We start from the raw sequence: 22,237 nt of genomic DNA on the forward strand, positions 1-22,237 counted from the left end.
TCAGTTCACCTATATTCGATATCAATTTATCTTCTGTCCTCTCAAAGAGTTCCTATCGTTAGGACGTGATATTTCTTGCAATCGTGTTAAAAGCTATTGGAAGATATCTGTTTCGGAGATTAATTCGCGATCGAAATTCACCTGATTTAGATAATAGATACCAACTATTGCAATTGTTTCTCTCCTTTCTATTTTTTTTTTCCATAAAAGAGAATAACTTGCCTTGCTACGTTATTCGATACAAATCGCTCGGGATTTAAATTCTTTGAACTGTAAAGATATTGCTCAAGAATAATTCATTTTTCAATTGTAGAATCTATTGGAAAATTTGTATCGATGCAATTTACCGAAAGCCATCAAGAACTCCCATCGGCTAGCGTTTGTACTTCGGTTTTAAAAATAAAGTCAATCAACTTTTTTTAACGTTCCATTGGAATTTATCTGCGTCTATATACTCTGCTTATTGCGACTCGCTGTCGCACGGTATCGTCAAAATCAGTTTCTTTTTAATCATAGAATTATTGAAAGCGCACGCAGACGCTGATTTATCATCGAAAGTGTACAATGCACATATTCCACGCCTGAAACTTGTTCATGAGTTTCTTTACCAAATTTATTGCTTCGCGCTACGGGAACTTTCACTCGATATATTGAACACTTTTCTTCATTACCTTTCTTTGCTTTGATAATTTCGTCTGTATCCGGAATTTCACTATTTGTATTCCAATCATTTTCTATTCGAAACGAGAAATGTCATTAACATCAAACAGGACATTAGATGTATATCAATTTATGGGAAGTTTGAAGATACAAAAATGCATATAGTATTTAAAAATATATTCTTTTAAAATATTAGATATATAAAACATTTCTCCATCTAAATCCTACTTTGCAAATTATATTTAGTGGAAGAATACGAATTTGCATAAATATCCGCTATAAATTATATATCTCGCCTTACGCTCTAACACTTCCAATTCCTCGCAATTCAAACTTTTCAAAGTATACCGTACTCTTTACAATATTTAATACACAAAACATTTTTCTATTTAAATTCTGTTTTGTAAATTCTATTTACTATAAAAATACGAATTTCCATAAATATCCGCAGTTCAACTGCAACCTGAAATACGCTTTCCCTTCCAATGCTCCAATTTCCTCGCAATACAAATCTTTCAAAGTGTACGCCAAGTGTACCATTTACAACACGTAACGTATGAAAGATTTTCCAAGCCAACTTCTATCTTGTAAATTGTATTTACAAAGCTACAAACTTCCATAAAATATCCATCTAAGAATAATCCGTATATCTCGTTTTACGCTCTTCCGCTCCAAATCGCTCGCAATTCAAATTTTTCTCGTCCAACAGACTCCGTTTGGAAAGAGCTTTTCCTGCATTTTCCTTCCTCAGGCGGAAGCGATTGGAAACGCGGTGCCAGAGGCGAACGTTTCGCGTGTCAGGCCGCATCATCGAGGCGATTCATGGCGTGAATACGGGCGAGTGTCTCGTTCTAATGACCTACTCCCACGTGGCTGAGGGTCCGTGGATCGCGGCAAGTAAAGTCGAGTTCAGTCGTTGCCTGACCGGGGTCTGGAGTCTGGGCCTTCTCCGTGGGCCTGATTCAACGACGACAGATGCCAAAGCCGTGTATCGTCCCGACAAACAGAGCTGCGCCTTAGTTCCTTTCGCGCACACGGTACGTGTACAACCAGACTTTTGACCCTGAATACCGGTTCGGTGTCGAGTTCCGGTTACCATAGAACTGTGCTGGTTGAAACAGTCGAGTCGCAGGCTTTTATTGTGCAGGGAGAAAGGATTGTAAGAAACATAGTGCATGGGTAGAGTGGCTTTCGGAATGTAATAATAGTCTCGTATGTAGAACATATTGAGGATCGTTTAAGGAGTATGTTGATATAGGGTAATGTATTGGTTTAGGTAATACAGTAATATAGCAGTGTAGTAATTAGCGGTAAAGTAATGTTTGCGCAACGGTGTACGAGCAGAGTATTTTATTGGTGAAGTAGCCAACTATGTTAGTTAATTATTAACATGGTAGAATATACGGATGGTAGGTAGAGAGTTATGAAATAGGGTAATATATAAAATGTTATTGAATGGTTGAATGTTAAAAAGTCGTGTACCGGTGTAATGGCTTATTAGTAGTGTTTTAATAAAATAAACAGGATGGTGTATTAGTGCAGTAATTTAACGTTAACACAGTAACTTTCCATGCTATTACAGTGGACAATAAGGGAAGAGCAAAGGAGGGGAAATGCTTTGTAAAGTGGCGCATTAGCAAAATCTCTCTTAGAAATATGATGAGTCCTTTATATAAAAAGTAAATCTTAGAAGAAATAGAAACACATAATATTTACCTATATAGCCATATAATAGTAGCTAGCAGGTTAATTTCTTTTTTTCGATATCTTCAAACATGAAAATATGGTCTTTCGACTCACTTTTATCTCTAATTTTTGTACGGTTGTTGACTTTAGATTATCATCGTAGAAGAGCAAACAGGACGTATGTCTTGTACGAATAAGGCGACAGGTTAGTACATAAAGTACAGAAAATATATAATATTTGCAAAATGTTATAACGTTATTCCACAGCAATATATCACTCTTCTGAGAATTATATCCGCACGAAATTTCTAAATTACATTAAATCGTAAATTCTAATGAATATCGTGTATTTTTGTCTTCGTTCTCGGAGCACAGTCGAGTAAAAAAAAAGAGAAAGAAACGATTTTAACTCTCGTTGTACCTCGTCGTTGACCTACATACCAGCTAACGTGATACTCGAAACTCACTATTAAATATTACGCATTGTTACCTGCTGCACTAGAATTGATTTACTGTATCGATCCACGTTCTCGAGACCATTCGACGTTTCTCTTTATGAAAACTAGGGATCTTCTACTTTCTTCTCTGTTCGTTAAATATCTTTTTTTCAACCTTTGCCCGTCAGTTTCTTGGGCCATTAATTAAAACAGGTAAAAGAGCAAACTTCCATCAGACGCCATCGACACTGGAGTCTTCGCCCAATAAATTTACCTTACCCTGCCACTCCTTTTTCCACCGTGTCTTCTAATTACCGGCAAACATTTCCCACGTATAACGTTCTTGAAACAGATTTCGCTTGGCTTGGCAAACGATAGCCCGGATTTTTCTTGTTAATTAATGCCAACACAGAAAGCCGAATTTCTGGCACAGGTAGCGAGAACTCGAGCTGCTTTACATTATCGATCCTTATCCTCCGTCCCTCTCCGCCTATGTCTGCACGGATGGAGACTTCAGTTTGCTTGTTTTCCCTTGAACCTAGTTTGCGCTACTAAATTTCCATTTTCCTCGCAGGCGGTGAATTTTCGCCTCGCGAACTACCGATTCGTACGTAGGTCGCGTTCGTTCATCCTGGCCTGTGACCACGATTTCGAATTTTCTCACTTCGAGAAGAGATATCATATTGTGCGGTTCAGATCTTTCATTAAACTTAATGTATTCCGAATCTATGCTTCTCTGGGAGAGTCGGGTCGTCGCCTCTTCCCCGCGTCTATCGCTTCAGACTTTAGATTACTATTTCGATCCGTGTTTCGTAGATCGATCGTGTGTCTCTCTTTCTCGTGCGTTCAGGCTACCTACTTTTTAAATATTCCACACGTATTTAATTGGATCGTGTCATAGTATGTTTATTATTATTAATTTAAGTAGAATTCTTATGAGAGAAATTTTTTGTTGCATCAATATATAGGTTTCTAATAACAATTTTCTTTAGAAAACGAAACTTTTGGCTATAAAAAGCTTCGTCGTAGATGCGTTTCGAAGTTGCTAATCGATCATGATATAAGAATTATCGAGATGCAGAGGGTTAAAGTATTATAGTGATTAAGAGGATTTTTGTTTGATCAAGTGTGATATTGTACCTTAAAATATCTAAATAATTATCATATTATATATTAGAACAGTAATTAATTACGGAAATGAGTATAATTTTATGTTCATTCTACTGCATATAGTTTGTATGATCTTTTTTGTATCTTTTTAGAAATAATATTATATATATGAATTTTTTCTTTCTCTTTTTTTGAGTAAAAAACGCTTTATATATAAATACTTTATATGTGAATAGATATTTGAATAACATTCTCTTAAAAGTATCGATTTTCTGAAATCTGCTTCATTAGATTTTTTTATCCGCATACACCACAATGGTAATAAACATTTTTTATAGTTGAACGTAGAATAAAGAACAATTTACAAGGGCAATCGAGAACCCGTAACATAACCCGTAAAGTTTCCATCTTAGAAACTTTATGCAGGAAGAAAATTAGATATTTAAAATTCACATCTGATAAATTATCAAAGTTCACTTCCACGTCGAAAGTTTTGCACTTTCAACTTGTCTGTCGACGTTCGCTTCATGTCGTATCGCACGATACGAGACATTATGTGCCGATAACTCAAGTAACGCGAACAAAGGATAAAACTTGCTATAAAATTAATATTTCCAATAACAAATTTGTAGCAAACCTAATTAGAGAAGCATTCAAGGATAACAATAAATCAAGGATTCGTTGGAACAGTGGTATACATATGTATTTTTCCAAATATGAAATTGAGAATAAAATAAAGAAACTAAAATAAGAATATATAATGTTCTATATTAAATCATAAATCATATTCATTTACAGAATTTTATCATGAATTTTCAATCTTCTATAGCAAATAATATAATATGTCTTTTTAAACGTCGAATAATATAACATATTTATAATATATTATAATATCGATAATATAACAACGTTTTAACACGTTTAGAAGCATACAGAGTTTTAACAGAAGCCCCTCTTTTCAAAAAGAAATATCGAAAGCAAAGATTCTGCCACCTATAACGCTTATGCAGCTATCAACGGTTCAAAATATAAATAAAAATCGATTCGAGCAATAATAGCTCCGTTCAATTCCGTTCGTAAACGCTACTTTAAGCTTAGTCTTTAACCAAGCAATCATCATTACAATTTACAACCGTTTTGTTTGTTTTTCACTCTCCACATAAGTATTTGATCGTAACTTACTCTGCTTTTAATTCAATCGTATCTCAGCATATCGTTACAACCTCTGTCAATTAATTCCAAACGACTAATTTTCGATAAAAATGTTATAAATCGGCGATACAAATATCGGCTAAAAGATTTATAAATTATCTTTTGTCTAATATTTTTGTACAACGGCGAAGAAGAAAAAGAAGACGCGTATTCGGCGGCTCTCGAGTTTCGTCGTCTCTAGACTATTCACAAAGGTTTCGCGATATTAACTTTTGTCATGGTGATATCTTTACATACGACATCCACGTTGCTTCTGATAACGCGTTTACAGTACTTTACACCGATGGCGGGCGTTGCGGCAACCGGTTTGCCAGTTTCTCCTTTGTGACTGTAGCTCGGTGCCTTCCAGCTTACTCGATACATTCCAGCGAAATATAGTCGAGTTCGGCTTCAAAGCTTTGTTAAAATCTCGTTTTCTAGCAACTTTGTGTCCTTACCTCTTGCGTCCCATATTGCTGCATGTTGTTTTAGGAATATTGTTCCCTCGTTATTCGTTGAAACGTATTTACGGCGAAGATATTATAGTCGTTGAACGTGAGGCAACTGTGCACGTAAAATTATCGCAACGTCACGCATCGTCGAAAGTGAAGCTGAACAGAGAAATTATGGTTGTAGAAACATTTGACGGGGATGAATTTAAATATCGTCTATTTTTCAAATATTTGTTTTGCGCGGATCACTCGTGGAATGAAGTTTCATTTATTGCTCGTGTTTAAATGTCCGTGTCAGGCAAAATGCTCGTCTCGGAGAAATTGTGTTTCTGCTTTCGTTAGAACGCGTTTGGATCGTCTAATGGACGAATGGCAGAGAAATAAAATAAACGGGATAAAGCAAATGTTGTTTCGTTCGAATTTCGAGAGGACAGAAACAGACTTTTTCCAAAGCGTTTAAAGAGAATTTAGAAGGTTCAAATGTTCGCTAACTTTTCTTATACATGTCACGTAAACGTAGATATCGAATATGAATTTTCTGAAGTGGTAACGTTGATCTTTGGAATTGTTTAAAATTTGAGCAATTTAGAAATTTAATTTGCATTAACTTTTTTAATGAAAATCGGGATCGGTGAAAAGTCTTTAAACATTGTCTTAAATACTCTTACACTTTTCAGACTGTTCAAACGATATAGTTGAAGCTACTTGTTTTATACACATAAATGGAAAATTACTTTTTATCGTAGCCACTTGTACATGTTAATTACGAAGGTTCTAAAGTACGTACGCCAGCTTTTCATTTCTTCTACTTCAAACTGAATAGTTAATTAACCTGAAGAACGTGATTTTTTTAAAACTTTACCAGGGACCTGCAATTTCAGCTACTGTTTATTCAAAAAGAGCTTCTCACTAAAAGCGAATATTTATAAGATAGTTCAAAGTAAATGATGTCTTATATGGTAACAAAGTTATTCGATCGTTCGAACAGCGTATGTTACGATTAATTCGAACAATCAAGTTTCCGCAGTATTTAAGAAAATTTAGCAGATAAGAACGCAACGAAATTAACGTGTGTGTATATTGAAAATTTCAGGGGCCAGATTTTGTCACTGCAACGATGCGTCTCCAGACTTTCAGTTTGCTATTTTTCGTGAGCGTGCTAGTCGTGCGGCAAGTTTCAGCCCATGGAAGACTGATAGAACCACCATCGAGAGCCTCGATGTGGAGGTATGGTTTCGATACCCCGCACGATTACAACGACCATGAATGCTATTGCGGAGGATTTACCAGACAGTGGCAACGAAATAAGGGAAAATGCGGAATATGCGGCGATGCTTGGGACGCGCCAACGGTAAGAGATGAATTTTTTACGGAACTGTCATAGCATGATAAGAATGCACGACAAAGAGTACACATAAGTGAAAGAAAAAGAAGGGTGTATCATGTAAGGGTAACATGTCACAAAATTTCTTTTCGAATACCGAGACATATGTACGTACACGTTTAGTTTTTCTTTAAAATTCATATAATATAGTTGCAAAAGATACAGTGAATATTATCGCCAATAAATGCGTGAAATTATGGTAGTTGACGAATAATTAAGTTTGGTGCTCGATAGTTACGAGAGTGTAGATTAAATATAATTATTTTCTTCCAGGTTTAATTTCTCTTTAACAACAAAGAAAGAAAATAATTTCGCATATAACAAATAAAATAAATTAAATACCTTTGTATATTTATTATATATATATTATCACGTAATAGTAATTACCTAGCTTTCACAAATATTTCAAATCGTTTTATTCCTCGTGAGATATAGTCTATTTGTCGTATTCGGAAATGAAACGTAGTTGGATACCACGCGCGACAATAACAGGAAAACGGACGATTTAAAGCGAACTTTCTGGATCGATGAAAAGGTTTGCTTCTAATTTAAAATTGACGATTCTAATACACATAATCCACGTTAATATGGTCGTGTATATAAAACTGTTACCAGACAAATTTAACAAGTGTACAAAATGCAACGAAGCTAAATAAATTTCGCCTAGTTATATTACATATATTTAGTTAATTATGATACATATGCAAATATATGTATGTATTACTATATAGATATATACTATGAACAAGATAGCGAGGGCCAATTACAAAACGATTCTCGGAAGATTATCTCAACACATTTTGAATGACGATTGCCCTGTTATACTTTTGAGCTACTCATTTTGTAATTTCAGATCAGCGTCAATTTTAAGTAGGATATCTCCATAAATAGTTTTCAAGTTTCAAACGATAATCTATTCACGTATAAAAATAAATTTGAATAATAATGTTAAAAATAAATTTTAATAAATTTTGAACATCTCGTCGGTATGCCAAAAATGGCAAATTCCCCGTTCTCATTTTGTCCACACGATACTTCAGTTGTCGAATCGAAATTTACCCAACGGGACTTTTCCAGGAAGCCTCAACTCCTACGCGAACTGGAGCCTAACTGTATTAAATTTAAAGCGCTTGAAATTCTTATAAGGAAGCGTAGCGCGGAATCGGCAGGCCAAATGACCCAAATAACGACACAGAGTATCAGGCGTGTAACGGCGTTGAAAACTGCTGGAAAAAATGCTCGCTCATAGGATCGAACAACTTTTATCGTTATTGCGCGCCATCGATCAATTTCACGCACTGTGCTCTCCATCTCTGCTTAAAATTTGTTTGGCACGTTAAATTGATTCGATGTAATAACGCTAGGAGACGGAGGAGAAGAGAATTTATTAGAAAATTAATAATTTTACGTTTCCACTTAAAATTTAGTATTCTTCTCATATTGAAATTTTAATTCGATGTAATAACGACGTGGAAAATGTAATAACAGAGAATTTGTTAGAGAAGAAATAATTTCGTTTTCTCGCTTGAATTTTCGTCTTTCTATCGTCTTAAAACTTCAACCCAACTTTAAATTTGATTCTAGTTTTGATTACGATTTCCTTCATTTGCGATTTTCGTCTAAAATCTTGTTTCGTGAACAGATAATTATATTCAGGGTAAGTAAATTTATTCTATGCGAACGGTTAACGTTGTCTATTTTTTAGTCGAAAACTTGGTTTTAGTTTACCTAAACCTCACGATGAAAAATTCCGCTAAATATATGCAAGCGTTAATCACGTAACTGGGACAAGCTATGCCTCTATTTTGCTTGCAAACATAAAAAAGAAGGGTAGCAGCGGAAAAAGTTGAATTGTTTAAAGAGCTTTCCTTTCCTCGTAAATTCGTTTTTTCCCCGAGCGCAACCGCGCACTATCAATTCATTACTATCCGACTTTATTAATCAGCATATCTTTACACTCATGCGTTGTCTGCATTTGCAATAAGTTGGCTTAACAGTAATGTAATTACAGTCAAACATTTACTTATTACTAGATGAAAACGTTCAGCGTATCTTCTGCTCGACGTATCGCATACTCGACACGGAAACATCGAATGGAAAAGTAAACCTCTCTAACATCAAATAAGAAAATAGCATTAAATCGGATAAAGAAAGAAGAAATGGAAGAAAGAAAGTTACTTACTGTTAAAATACGTAAACGTTGCCTGTATCTCTCGATTATCATATTGTTCGCTTAACACAGAAAGATAAAAGAGAAAAGTGAACCATTGTAACATTGAATAAAAAATAGCATTAAATCGTAAAAAAGAAGAAAGGCAGGTGCATCGGACGAGACGATTCCATTGTGAGGTTTCGTGTAATTATCACCTGGCAACATTCTTGCGACATAGAATAAATTACTATTTGCGGTTTTCCGGTCTGTCGGGTGGACATACGCCCGCTGCAACAATACCACGAGTTTCAACACTAGTCCCGAAAATATATACCTTACAGAATTACAAGCTTACATTTTCTTGTTTAAAGGGAAAAAACTATTATCCGACGAAAATTGGAGGGAATAAAGTGGTATAGAATGTATACGTTTTAATTATTTATTTAAATATCGGGATTATTTTAATTAAACGACACGACAAATACTTTGCTTTTGGTTATTTTTGATAATTTATATGCATGAATTGTACAAAAACGATTGTACTCGCATTCGAATTTTTTACATTCAACGCGTGCAATTGCTTTACTTTACATTCTGCGGTTTATTCGTTTAAACTTGGTTTATTTTGTTTTCCGCAATTTAAACAGTTTTTTTTTTTTTAGTTAACTATACAGGAGTAGCTTGAACAAATCTGACGACTAAAACGAACGAACAACGAATAAAATGTGAAAGTTAAACAAGAAACGATTTTCATCGAAGTTGAACGAATTCTAATTGTAACGATGGAAATTAACTAAATCAAGTAGTTAAACGTAATAGTTAATATATTGGCACATATGTATATATAGGCTTCTTATAGTTAATTGAAACCGCAAATTTCTATATTTTCGATAAATGAATAAAATAAATTATAATACTTTAATCTTACAAAATAAAAGGGAGTTCAACATAAATTTAAGAAATTATATAATACGGTAGAAACGTTTGCAAACGATAGTATTATTGTCAATATAATAGTATAATGCCGCTTTAAATTTTTCAAAGATGTTCATTCGAATCTCCTATGAATTCAACATTGACTAAAAGATATTCCTTCGACTGTTGTAATCGATTATATCAACACACTTAAATCTCGTAGAAACCTTTTACGACTTACTCTTCCCCAACTTTACATCTCGTTAACTGGATAACAGAACGTAATTATTAGGAATTTTACGATCGTATTTTCGTAACTACTTCCACCAAACTGTGATGTATCTCATAACTTTCCAGAGTTAGGCTTCGTAACGTGTTACGTACATCATTCATTTTTCACGTATAATATAAAGTTTCTTCCAGGAGATTTATAATCTTCAATGTGAAGTTCAAACTTATATCAAGATCCAAAAGTAACTCGGGCAACTATAATCCTACATTTTGTAAAAGTAGTAAGTTTTCTTTAGGGATCAAGTGTCTACGTACATGTACATGCTCTGCTTATATTAAACATAATTATAATATTTGATATAATTATTTAATGTTATAATTATATAAATATATAAATATAATATTATATGATAAATACAAATTAAATATTATAATTATACTACAATTATTATGTCAATATTAAACATTAAACGTTGTATAAATTGATAATCGACAATTAATTACAACCAAAGGTAATCAAAATTCCTTTGTACACGTAGAGCGCGTATCTTCTCTAACAATTCTCTAACAAAGCAATTCGCAACGGATCATTACGTTTCACAGAAAACTTTCTGGAAGTTGCCCTGAAAAAGAAAAGAAAACTGTATCGTTACAGCCTCGTCTGCACGAGACCGGCGGCAAATTCGGAAACGGTGTGATAGTAAGGAAATATCGAACAGGTTCGGTGATACCGGTTCGCGTGGAACTTACGGCCAACCATCACGGTTACTTCGAGTTTCGCACGTGCTCGATGACCTACAAGGGCAAAGAAGTTGATCAGGAATGTCTGGACCAACACCTGCTACGCTCGAAGAACGAATCGATCAGATATTATCCCGGGCCTGGAAACAAAATTTTCGAGGCTTTCTACAAACTACCGGACGACCTGACTTGCGCCCAATGCGTCTTTCAATGGAGATACGTGGCTGGAAATAATTGGGGCGACTGTGGAAACGGAACAGGTATTGTACGACGTTTTCAGCGTTTTACTCGTCGACAATATTGTATTCACGATGCTTCTCGCGCACTCGAAATTCGAATGCGAGCAGATAGCTGTCGCACTATCTTTGAATAACCGTACTTGGGCACGAGTTTTTCACTGGAACGAATCTCTGTCCCACGTAATTCCGGAACGAACATTAACCCGCGTTTTGTTCGAGCCACCGGGCAGGATGCATATTCGAGAGACGCCGTTTGCGACAAAAGCTTCGACCTCACGTAGGTATCGAAGAGATTGTTGTTGAAGCGGTGCATAGAGATTGGATTTTAGGTTTATTGAGAAAAGTTTGTTGAATGAAGCGTTTGTTCGAAGGGGCGAAAACGATTAAATTGTTAATTATACGAAGAATAAAGTAGGATAAATTGAATTACCTTTTCATATTTTAAAGAAATCAAATAGAAATGTTACGGCTATATATAAGGCGTAATTTAATAGAACAAATTTGCACGTAAAATTAATCGATATTTTTTAGTCATCAATAAATAGCGCGAGGAAAAATTTCTAAAATATTTTCTTTTTCTAGAAAACGTAAAAGGTTGGAGTTATTTTAAATGGAATTATACATGTTTTAATTGATAAATAAGTTATATCAAGCTATATGAAAATTCATTAGTTTAGGAAATATTTTAATGTGAATATTGATTGTTACTAGTCGTACTACCAAACTGCTAATACTAATAAATACTCTTATTTGTTATCGGTAATTGTTATGATAATTCGCATTTAAAGAACTTTAATGGATTTTGAAAAATCTATTATTGATATGAAAAGATATATATTTTGTAAGTTAACATTTCTGAGAATTTATATAAATGAGAGATTTTGTATTTCTTTTTAAGAATAACTACAAGCAATTTCTTAGTTCGTATTGAAGCTAAATATTTTGTCAAGCTAATTCTTATTACACAAGTAAATAATATTAGTATTCTATCGAAATACAGATGGAAAGTTTCAACTATTAATAGGTACATGTACGTACTAAATTACTAAATATTACATAATATTCACATTAAATGGTTGCTTCAGAACAATTAATATTCTCGATGAAGTTCATCTTTAAGCAACCATTTTATTATCTTCAAATCTCGTATACAAACATTATTTCAACTTTATTTCAAATATATATATTATATAATAATATATTATATTATACTTATATATAATATATTTATATTAATATATTATCAAATAATATATTATATAATAATATATTTTGATATACTAATAACGTATTTAGGATTCTTAAATGCGTTAGTTTACATCCACAATAATTACGATGTAATTTAACAATTTTACTTTCAACATTATTTGCGATTAAATCTCAATGTATCGAAAACAGATCAGAAAAATCAAATAAATCTTGAAACCCTATACGATATACCATTATACATCGTGAATTACGAGGATAAGATTTGCAAAATAATTTTGGTACAGAATAAATATATAAAAATGACAAATACACAAATTATAAAGGAAAAGTTGCACATAATTCCATTAAAAAATACATAAAATATTAAACTATGAAAGTATACTAACACTATGTCCGCACAGGAGCCGTGGGTTGTGGTCCTCAAGAGGAATTTCGTGCTTGTGCTGATATTAGCATCGGGGATGACGTGGAGCCTCTTTCACCTCGACCACCAGCAGAACCGCCGACGAAATCGATCCCAGAAGAAAAATCGCCAACAGACACAACATTGGTGCCAGAACCAAGTGGGCCATATTGGTTATTCAGTATCATTATCGCTGGTACGTGCCTGCTGGTTGTGCTGGCGGCTATGGCATTGCTTTACTCGTATTATTATCACTCTGGCCGAGCCAAAAAGTGGCTTATGACGAGGCGGTTGCTGACACCTGAAAGTCCACCTGTCGCTCCACCGAGACATAAAAAACACAACACGTTCAGTGCACCATTGCAGTTGTAGAAGAATATTTGTATTTCAATGTAGGGTGACCAAAAAATGATTTTGTATACGTTGTCTTTTGAAAACATTTTACAATGTTTTTTAATATAATTTTATACGATATATATATTATATATATATATATATACAAGATACACAGAAGAAGAATTCTTGTTTAATATTGAGAAAAATGGTCACCCTGATTTATTGTTACTTGCGACACAACTTTCCTTCTTATTCGATTTTTCACTTGTAATAATTCGGACGATTTTTCTATCGTACGTATCTGTACGGTAAATGTATATTTGACACTGTGATGTATGCATGATGAGGAAGTTCTCGTTTGCGTTTAGAGTAATACGCGCTCACTTGCACACGCATTTTCATTCTGTATATATAAACTTTCTTACATTAAACATATTTATTTTCTAAGAATTTGTGGTTCTTCCTTTCATTTACATCTTCTTTTTCAAAATAATGTCTTAAATAATGCATTAAAGAAAGAACAATTCACAAGGGATCTTTTTCCACTAGATCGTAGTTTAAATAATGTGTAATTGTAATATTCTTGTGATGTATACAATTCTTTAAAGCATAGAGAATTCTTGAAACAGACAAGGATTGAGGAAATGAGTGACGTTGTAGTAAATTATTTTTTATTCAATAACATATTCCTAAAATCTTGATTGCTCATTTTTGGGACGGCACCATTTCCAGTTGCAATTGCACTGCCCTTAGTAGCAGCAGTTTTTACAGTGCGAGGTACCATAGATAATAATGTTTTGGGCGTACCAAATGTAGTTCTGCTTACTGTAGAACCACCTAGAGACTTAATGGGATCCTTTTTGCGTTCAGGCGGTTGGCTTATGGCTACACTAATTATTTTGTCACCGATCTTCATTCCATCAATGGCCAGAAGTGCCTTTCCAGCACTGTTTTCGTCCACAAATTCAACGTAAGCCAGTCCTTTAGAATGGCCATTACGGTAAGTGACTATACGGACTTCCTTCAATGACCCGTGAACCTTGAAAATTTCTTCAAGATCTTCTTTTGTCGTTGATACCGGGAGTCCTAATCATATTATAAAAATAAATACACTTTTCTAAAATTACAATTTTAAACACTAATTTAAACCCTCAGTTGATATCGTGATATATTGATAACTGCTATTATAAGTTCAATTAAGACCGGTTATTTTGTAGGGGGAGTGAATAGCATTTCTAACATAATTGTTATGATCAATCATGTAGGATACATGAGATATATAGCGGATCTTTTACAAAAATTTCATTATTACGTAATTACGAAAAGAACGATAAAATAAGATAAAAAGTAAAGGATATGTTTTTCTTAATTACATTATTACATTATTACTAAATAATGTGGTGTACACTGATTGAAAATAATATTTAAAAAGAAATACAAACAAGTATAAACTAAAATTTTATTAATAAATCTGATCACTTTGGTATTGATAGAATACTATCTTTTTTGGAATACTAGCATATAGTACGATAACTTTTATAGACTTTCGATGCAAGTGAAACAATAAATCGGTTGCAACGAATGTTGTTTACAGATTGTTTTTTTGCATTTCATGCAACATGTAGAATGTTTTCTGTCAAGCTTGCTTGGACATTCTTTGCAGCGTCGCCTTTTCGCTGGGTGAGCCTCCTCATGTATTGGATCATCTGTAATTTTTAGTAATTCTCTAATTTTTTGAGGAATCTCTCATAGTATTAAAATATTATAATGTTACTTTATTTGATTCTTGACCAGATTAAAAATTTTGTTTTTTGTATAAATTGTCTTCTTCTCATATTCAAATTTGTATCAGCATAATAATATAATGTGATTATAGCAGTATGAAAGATATAAAAAATTTCAAATTAATATCGTTTAATTCTACGATTGCACGAATACATAATATATTTTTTATTGCATTTCATTTTATTGCAATTTTTATAAGCAATTGATTTTTGCTTCATAAGATTGTGGATGAAAAAACGAAACTAAGAAAACTATTTTCTTATTTCTTCTGATAAAGTAAACCTAATCCAAACTGTTCTAGATTTGCAATCTTTCCAGTATATAAAAAGAGTTGATGAAATATGTTCCAGAATCTCACAGGCGTAAAATTTTTTAGTCTGTATCGCTGAATGAAATCCAATCATCATTTTATCTACAATTGTATAACTATAAAGAGAATAGTCTTTCTTACAATTTTATATGAATATTGCAGTCTCTCTGTGTATATCTCATAATGATGTGAAAGATATAGTTAGGTTTTTAATTCGGCAGCTTCCTTTGCTGCAAACCTTCCTTTAATATGTATCTTCAGTTTAGATTCTAGAACTTATAGGAGACATCTTAGTACGCCATTTTAGGCGGTTACAAACATAAAAATATCTTTTATCTTCTTCCTTAATAGGGATTTCTTCATTGTCAGCTTCAATTTCTGTTTTAGTATCATGATCGGGACGTTCTCTTTTTACTTGAATATTATCGAAAGTCTCATCACTTTTATGCAGTCAATATCTCAGCGTTATTTATATTTAATAAATTGTTGTCGATCTCCACGAATTTCGTAGATGTTAAATTTTTAAACATTTTAAATATTATTTATTCTTCAAGAAATAACACAATTATTATGTTGAATCCAAATGTGATTAAAACAGTTAACAACTGGATTCAAAACATGACTAATATCTCAACACAAGTATAAAAACGTTTACTACATCCATACAACTTTTAAAAAGTCGAGCTAATAACTAGCAATCAAGAAATAAATGATTGAGATAGTTGTGGCTCGTCTATATTCCAAGAATATCAACTGAGGGTTAGATATTACCTACCTTTAACGAAAAGCTTATTTTTTTCTAGAGAACAACTATATTTAAAAACAGATTCTCGTGTTGTTTTGTTTGGGTCGCATCTTGAAACAAACATTGGCCGTCCTCTTATAGGAACTCTATCTAACTCCAAAGCTTTATCAACTGCTTCCTATAAAAGTAATATTCTTAATTAAATATTCTGTATATATACTTATGTAATTTTATTATTAACAAAAAATATAATTTGCACCTTGGAACTGAGTTGCACATAGCAATATCCTTTACTACGTCCATTATAGCTTCTGATCATCTTAACCATTGTAATCGGTCCAGCCGGTTTTAAAGCATTTCTGACTTCTTCTTCACTTGCACTATAATCTAAATTACTTATGAAAACTGAGATTTTATCATCCACTTCATGTACGTAATCTATTTCCATTTGTTCACTTTCTGGTGCTTTAAAACCAGGTGGTGGAGGAATGTTTGGTTCCTTCAATACTTTCTTCATTAGTTTCGTTTTGGTTACATCAGCAATTTCTTCTTCTTCAATATCAACGTTGTCTTTCTTTTCAAAATTCAGATGACTTTCTCTTATTTTCGGTTTTAAGTGTGTTTCAACTTTCATAATTTTTATCGGATAAGCTCCTAAATTCTTCCATTTACCAGTATCTTTTTGTTTTCTTTTATACGCTTTCTTGTTTTGTGATGGTGATAATTCAAGATTAGAAATTTGTTGTGTTTTCTGTCTTTCTTCAGCAACTTTATCTAATTTTTCTTTTGTTCGTATTTCACATAGTTCCATTTGTTCTAGTGTACCTTCGTCTCGTTCAAAATCTATCCAAGAATTTGCTATGCTTTCTGGCCAATCTTTTACCAATGACAAGGCTTTTTGAAATAATTTTCTTAAATGTTTTGTATCTCCGTAACATCTACATAAAAAAAAATTTATTATCAAATCCAAGGTAGAATGTAACATATCATAAACTGTTAGACTCATTAAAAATAAATACAAGAAATTACCTTTCTAATGAAATATACTCTAACCAGTAAGATGCTGTTGTGGAATGTCCTTGTGACAAAATGTCGGCCCATAATGACCTAGCCTTTTCCATGTTGTTAGCATGTATGGCTTCAGTTCTTGCCCAATATTGTAATATAATACAATTGGGATCTCCATCTAAACCAAATGATTTAGCCAAATGTTCACACGCTCTATTAAAAGTATTACGTAATACTTCTAACTGCTTTTTTTCATCAGAAGAGCATCGATCGAGTCTTCGCCGCAAATATTCCAAATATGTCATCCACAAATTTCGATACTCTTCTGCAGTAGAAAATCCAGTTGTTAAAGCATTTTCTAACAATGTTTGAACTTCTAATACTGATTTGTCCCATTTTTCATATGATTTTATCCATTTTTGCCATATCTTTGCACACCATGGAACATTTCTTGTAGCTCTTTGGTACACTTGATCCAAGACAGATTCAATTTTGATATTTTCTTCTAGATACTTGAGATAATCAAGCCAAATTGACATCTCTAAACTGAGATCAGTAATTGCTCTTTCATACAAAACAGTTATTCGTCCAGGATCTCCATTTTGCTGCTCATATGACAAATACATTTTATACGAATCTAGAAGTTCTTCTTCAGTTTGGGCGGAAACAATTCTCTCCTCATATGGTAAACGCAGATTAAGCTTTGATAGCGCCCTCTCATATCCTCCACTAACAATCTTATCATCAATAACAGCTTCTGCACCATCCCCATAGCGCCATGCTTCATATTCTTCATATGTTTTTTCCATATCTAAAAGAGGACAAGCTAATTGTCTTTTGAATAGGTTACCAATACGTTCCAATTGTTCTTTTCTTTCGGTTTGATTTGAAGGATCAATCTAAATATTTAAAACGTAAGTGTAAAACATGTCCCAAAAGAATTTTAAGAATTTTTTTTATTATTCTATACTTACCAATGCATATAACACAGCTTCGAACTCACGAAACGCTTCCCATATTATTGCACCTTTAATAGTATGTAGCCCAACATCTGTTAATGCTCGTTCAAATAACTGACGAATATTCTTTGCTGCATCTTTTTCAGTACCCATATTACCAATACTAAATTGCAAATATTCTAACCATACATCCACACCTATAGTAAACAATTTAATGTATAACGTACTTTAATGTACAATCAATTTGTAAAATATACGTAATAAATTTATTACATTGAAAGCAAAACTTACAGAGATAATCTTTGACTGCTCTTTCACATAGTTTGACTACTTCAGCTTTTTGCTCTGGTATGGTAGCTAATTTAATTTCGTCGCGCATCCAAGACAGCCAAAGCTCAGAACTCAATGGATATTTGGAGCTCATATTTTTCCTAGCAGTACGTAATCGTTCTAATTCGCCCATTTTTTGCAATTTGTTGATAAGGGCTACATGACTCGTGTAATCATACGGATTCTGAGCGAGAGAAGTTTCCAAAGCTTTAACCTCTGCTTCGTCGGCATCCTCTTCATCGTCCTCTTCAGACTCCTGATCATCATTAACCTCATTGTCCATGTCTTCTTCGAGTTCATCTTTATTCTCTATTGATCCGTTCTTTTCGTTGTAGACTGATTCCTCAGGTGAACTCTTATCATTATTTTCTTCGTTCCCTATATCCATCTCCTCCATTTTAATTCACAATAAATTTTGTAAAGAATTGTAAATGTTTACTTTGTATCAACAAAAATACGCGGTAGAGAAACTGAAAACGAATAATGCTCACTGCACGTTAACAGCCTGTACACGTTGATAGAAGGTTATGTTATGATGTTTTTATGCGAATCTTCATGTCTGACAGCTGTCTTCACTGCGCATGTATGTTAAGAGCGGTACTCGATTCAAATTTAAAGTCCATTAAACTATAACATATTACAAAATAAAGGATTACATGATAAAAATCGAATATTCCATTAACTAAATTTTCTAAAGGAAATTGCTATGCCATTAGAAAATCTATATATTAAAAAGATTTCACATTGGTATCATGGTTTTCTAAAGGAAATTACTATGCCGTTAGCAAATCTATATATTAAAAAGATTTCAAATTGGTATCATAAAAAATAACTAAATTATTATAGGAAAACTAATTTTCTTGTCTAATATTTTTATATGTATTATATTATATCATATTATTAAGTCAGTATCAATGATAAATTTACGTGAAATATTTTTAATTTATCAACCTACCATTATTTCCTAATTCGGCTATATAACCGTTTATGACCTATCAGTTGTAAGCAACTCGTCTATATACAGAAATCCAAACACAAAGTGGCATTGAAGCATCGGAATATCATGTCATCTCTCCTATTTTGGTTAATAGAAATCTATTTGTAAAAATCGATTGATAATTAATTAAAAACTACGCATTGATAATGAATAATAAAATGCGAATATTTATTTGAAGAATTTGACGATGTTATTCTCAGAAATCGGAAAGAAGAAAGGAAAACGGAAGTTCATCAAGTGTTCCAAAAGTAGCTTAAACCACTGCAAGCAGACGCTATTAAAATATGACCAGATGTATAGTAATAGCCCACGGGTGAGTTGTGAAAATACATATTCTTGTATGGAGAATATATCTCGACGATGGTTGTGGTACTTATTTACTCTGCTCTTGATTTCGTAGATTCCACGCAGACGCTGTCCATTTCGCGTGAAATGATGTTTTTCATTCAGCTGTCAATGTAGTTTAGGTAGTTTTAGGAGAATTGGTAATAAATATAGCGGGGTGAGTATTCTAGAACAAGCAGTCTTTCTTATTTAAAAAAATGGCGAATGTTTTGTTTAGGAAAAGGAGAAAGTTATAATTATTCTTAATATGTGACCACTTGTTCATTCACCTCATGCCAGTTCACAAAAGGACAAATTTTATTTTTTATTTGTGTTCAATGTTTGTGGATTATATATTATGAAGTATATCCTCGAAAAATTTTACGTCATGTTATCGTTATTGTAATAGGTAAGATATCGTTTCAAGAGATTGTTAGGTATATCTTGAATCTTTATACGAGTAATTCTCACTCGTAAACAATTTTATAAAGATTCTTTGTAAATTACATTTACTTAAGGTAGATGTTTGTAATGCAATTAATAGCAAAGAATTATTTTGATTTATATGACGATATTAAGATATGTTCTGTGTATTTTGAGAGGTAGATATTTATCGAGTATTGAAATATTGTATTTTTGTCAGACGTTGTTACGCAAGGATAAACTGAGCGGCGCGTGCAAAGAATTTTAGAAGAAAAAAGGATTAAAATGCGAGGAATACGTTAGGCATTACAATGTTAGAAATCACGTCTAGTTTTATTATTTTACATAAATAATGGATTTCTGGAATCTTGACAAAGGTATTTTTATTCACTTAGAAGTTTTAAATACTTTTTTCTTAGTTTCCATATTATTATTTTTTCTCCACATTTACGCTATTGAAAGTCAGCATAGAAACATCTGGTTTAATATAAATTTAATGATTTATATAATATGTAGAATCATATAGTAATCTATCGCCAATTTTTATTGCCATATTATCGTCTAACCTAAAAGAAATTTCTCTTTCAACCAAAACAAATTGTTACATAAATTATTCTTTGTGCAATGGTGAAAGTAAGCAAAAGGCACAGTATTGGTATCAACGTTTTCCTTGCTCATTTAGATACGGTTTCCATATAGTGTTAGGAATCCCCAATGTAGTACTGATAAGAGCAACCGGAATTTCTATGACGTAAGCAATAATATTCTAGTGGAAAGCACCCATTTTAGACATTAATCATAATCAAATATGTTCAGAGTTTGAGATCCTATAATCATGAGTGATTGTATAATTTTGTCATCGTTCGCAAGAAAAATCATAACATTCGTATATATACGTATATATTGTTAATTTTATAAAATTTCTTTAAAAACTTTACTTTCTTTCTTCAATGAAACAATTTATATATAAATCGTAAAATTTGTTTTGAAATTCTTAACTATTGTGCGATAGTCATTAATTAGTTAGTTACATGTATAGACATTATTAAGCAATAAGAATTATCATTAAGAAAATATGACTGTTATTATCGAATAATTTCAAATGATGAGTTTATTATAGCTAACAGTTATGTTGGCAGTAAAAATTGCTTCTCTACTATATTACTTGTATTGCATATAATTATTCGTCAATAGATATAATTCCTGCACGTGTGTAATCGCTTGTACTACTGTAGTAGGTAATGTTCTTTAATGAGAATCCTAGAATTGTGGTTCATGCCATTGAAGTAGCTCCTTTATGTAATCATTAATCACTTGCGTATGGTTACTTTGTTCTAATATTGTCGACAATATTATATCAAGTCTCGAATCATTGTATCTTATGTCGTAAATTTTTAATTATATAAGCTAACATACAGATATACATTATATCTTATGTCGTGAACTTTTAATCATATTATGTTTACATATAAATATTTAAAATAAGCCAGAACGGAGACAAAATAGATTGAAAAAATATCTTGATACAATAAATAAGTTATTTAAAATAAGTTAATTTTTGAGAAAAGCTATTATAAAAATGACGATTAGTTTGTTCCTTCTGGGAAGAAAGAACACATCGGTCATATTTAACTAACAATAAAGTAACATAGCATGTTCATATACACCAAATTCATATACATACCTACCCATGAATGTATTCGTCAATATACGAAAACATATGGACAAGAGGATAATTTGTTTGCAGCAATTTGTAACAATTTCAAAGAATTGAGACAATAATAAAAATAGATCTACGATAATTTCAACTACGTAAAACTGCTTATTGGAAATACCCATTGACAGTTAAGAACGAAACATATGTGATACATATACATATTGCAACAAAAGTTAATTAGGAATCACCATAACTCATATGAAATCTATATTAACACTCCGGTATTATTTCTATATTATTTAGGGATTTTAATGGAAAATTTGATAGAAACTGAAATTATTTGGAAATATCAACGCAGATCGTATACAAATAGCTAATTTCGTTTCTGTCATTTTACCTATGCACGTATGAACTATCCTTTCTAAATTTTATTACATACGTGAAAAAAATTGTGGAGGATGTAAAATTTTGAATGAAATGAAACGATCAAAGGGATATAACTACTATTTAACATGTCAACAAACATGGTTTATGGATATAATAACCTTAAACT

General features: G+C 32.5%; 2 protein-coding genes across 7 annotated transcripts; one reads left to right on the plus strand and one right to left on the minus strand.

The window, feature by feature from the left end:
* The first annotated feature begins 1,499 nt into the window (after positions 1-1,499).
* Positions 1,500-13,205, plus strand: LOC117238719. Of its 5 annotated transcripts, none has more exons than XM_033503857.1 (4): positions 1,500-1,697; positions 6,630-6,887; positions 10,874-11,219; positions 12,809-13,205. In XM_033503857.1, exons 1-4 carry the CDS (start codon positions 1,515-1,517, stop codon positions 13,180-13,182), a joined length of 1,161 nt encoding a protein of 386 aa, XP_033359748.1. In that variant the 5' UTR covers positions 1,500-1,514; the 3' UTR covers positions 13,183-13,205. The 5 variants fall into 5 exon arrangements, with proteins under 5 accessions (XP_033359748.1, XP_033359749.1, XP_033359751.1 ...); XM_033503858.1 differs by lacking the exon at positions 1,500-1,697 and adding an exon at positions 1,712-1,919; XM_033503860.1 differs by lacking the exon at positions 1,500-1,697 and adding an exon at positions 1,712-1,872.
* Positions 13,206-13,698: 493 nt separating this feature from the next.
* LOC117238713 (squamous cell carcinoma antigen recognized by T-cells 3-like) lies at positions 13,699-18,823 on the minus strand. Of its 2 annotated transcripts, none has more exons than XM_033503845.1 (6): positions 18,245-18,822; positions 17,969-18,150; positions 17,016-17,893; positions 16,246-16,924; positions 16,017-16,164; positions 13,699-14,232 (listed from the first exon to the last, which is right to left on the minus strand). In XM_033503845.1, the coding sequence occupies exons 1-6, from the start codon at positions 18,678-18,680 to the stop codon at positions 13,811-13,813; spliced, it is 2,745 nt and encodes a 914-aa protein (XP_033359736.1). In that variant the 5' UTR covers positions 18,681-18,822; the 3' UTR covers positions 13,699-13,810. The 2 variants fall into 2 exon arrangements, with proteins under 2 accessions (XP_033359736.1, XP_033359737.1); XM_033503846.1 differs by lacking the exon at positions 13,699-14,232 and adding an exon at positions 14,609-14,852 and having other exon boundaries at positions 18,245-18,823.
* Between the last annotated feature and the right edge of the window lie 3,414 nt (positions 18,824-22,237).

This window comes from Bombus vosnesenskii, unplaced genomic scaffold, assembly GCF_011952255.1.
Source record: "Bombus vosnesenskii isolate JDL3184/JDL3185 unplaced genomic scaffold, Bvos_JDL3184-5_v1.1 scf7180000013605, whole genome shotgun sequence".
Classification (NCBI taxonomy): Eukaryota; Metazoa; Arthropoda; class Insecta; order Hymenoptera; family Apidae; genus Bombus; species Bombus vosnesenskii.

Excerpts from the sequence above, each read along its gene's own strand:
- LOC117238713 (XM_033503845.1), bottom strand. The coding sequence starts at position 18,680 with ATGGAGGAGATGGATATAGGGAACGAAGAAAATAATGATAAGAGTTCA. Across the intron at positions 18,151-18,244 it reads AGCAGTCAAAGATTATCTCT|GTGTGGATGTATGGTTAGAA; the intron begins GTAAGTTTTGCT and ends TGTTTACTATAG. Across the intron at positions 14,233-16,016 it reads AAATAAGCTTTTCGTTAAAG|GACTCCCGGTATCAACGACA; the intron begins GTAGGTAATATC and ends TAATATGATTAG.
- LOC117238719 (XM_033503857.1), top strand. The coding sequence starts at position 1,515 with ATGACCTACTCCCACGTGGCTGAGGGTCCGTGGATCGCGGCAAGTAAA. Across the intron at positions 1,698-6,629 it reads TAGTTCCTTTCGCGCACACG|GGGCCAGATTTTGTCACTGC; the intron begins GTACGTGTACAA and ends TGAAAATTTCAG. Across the intron at positions 11,220-12,808 it reads CGACTGTGGAAACGGAACAG|GAGCCGTGGGTTGTGGTCCT; the intron begins GTATTGTACGAC and ends ATGTCCGCACAG.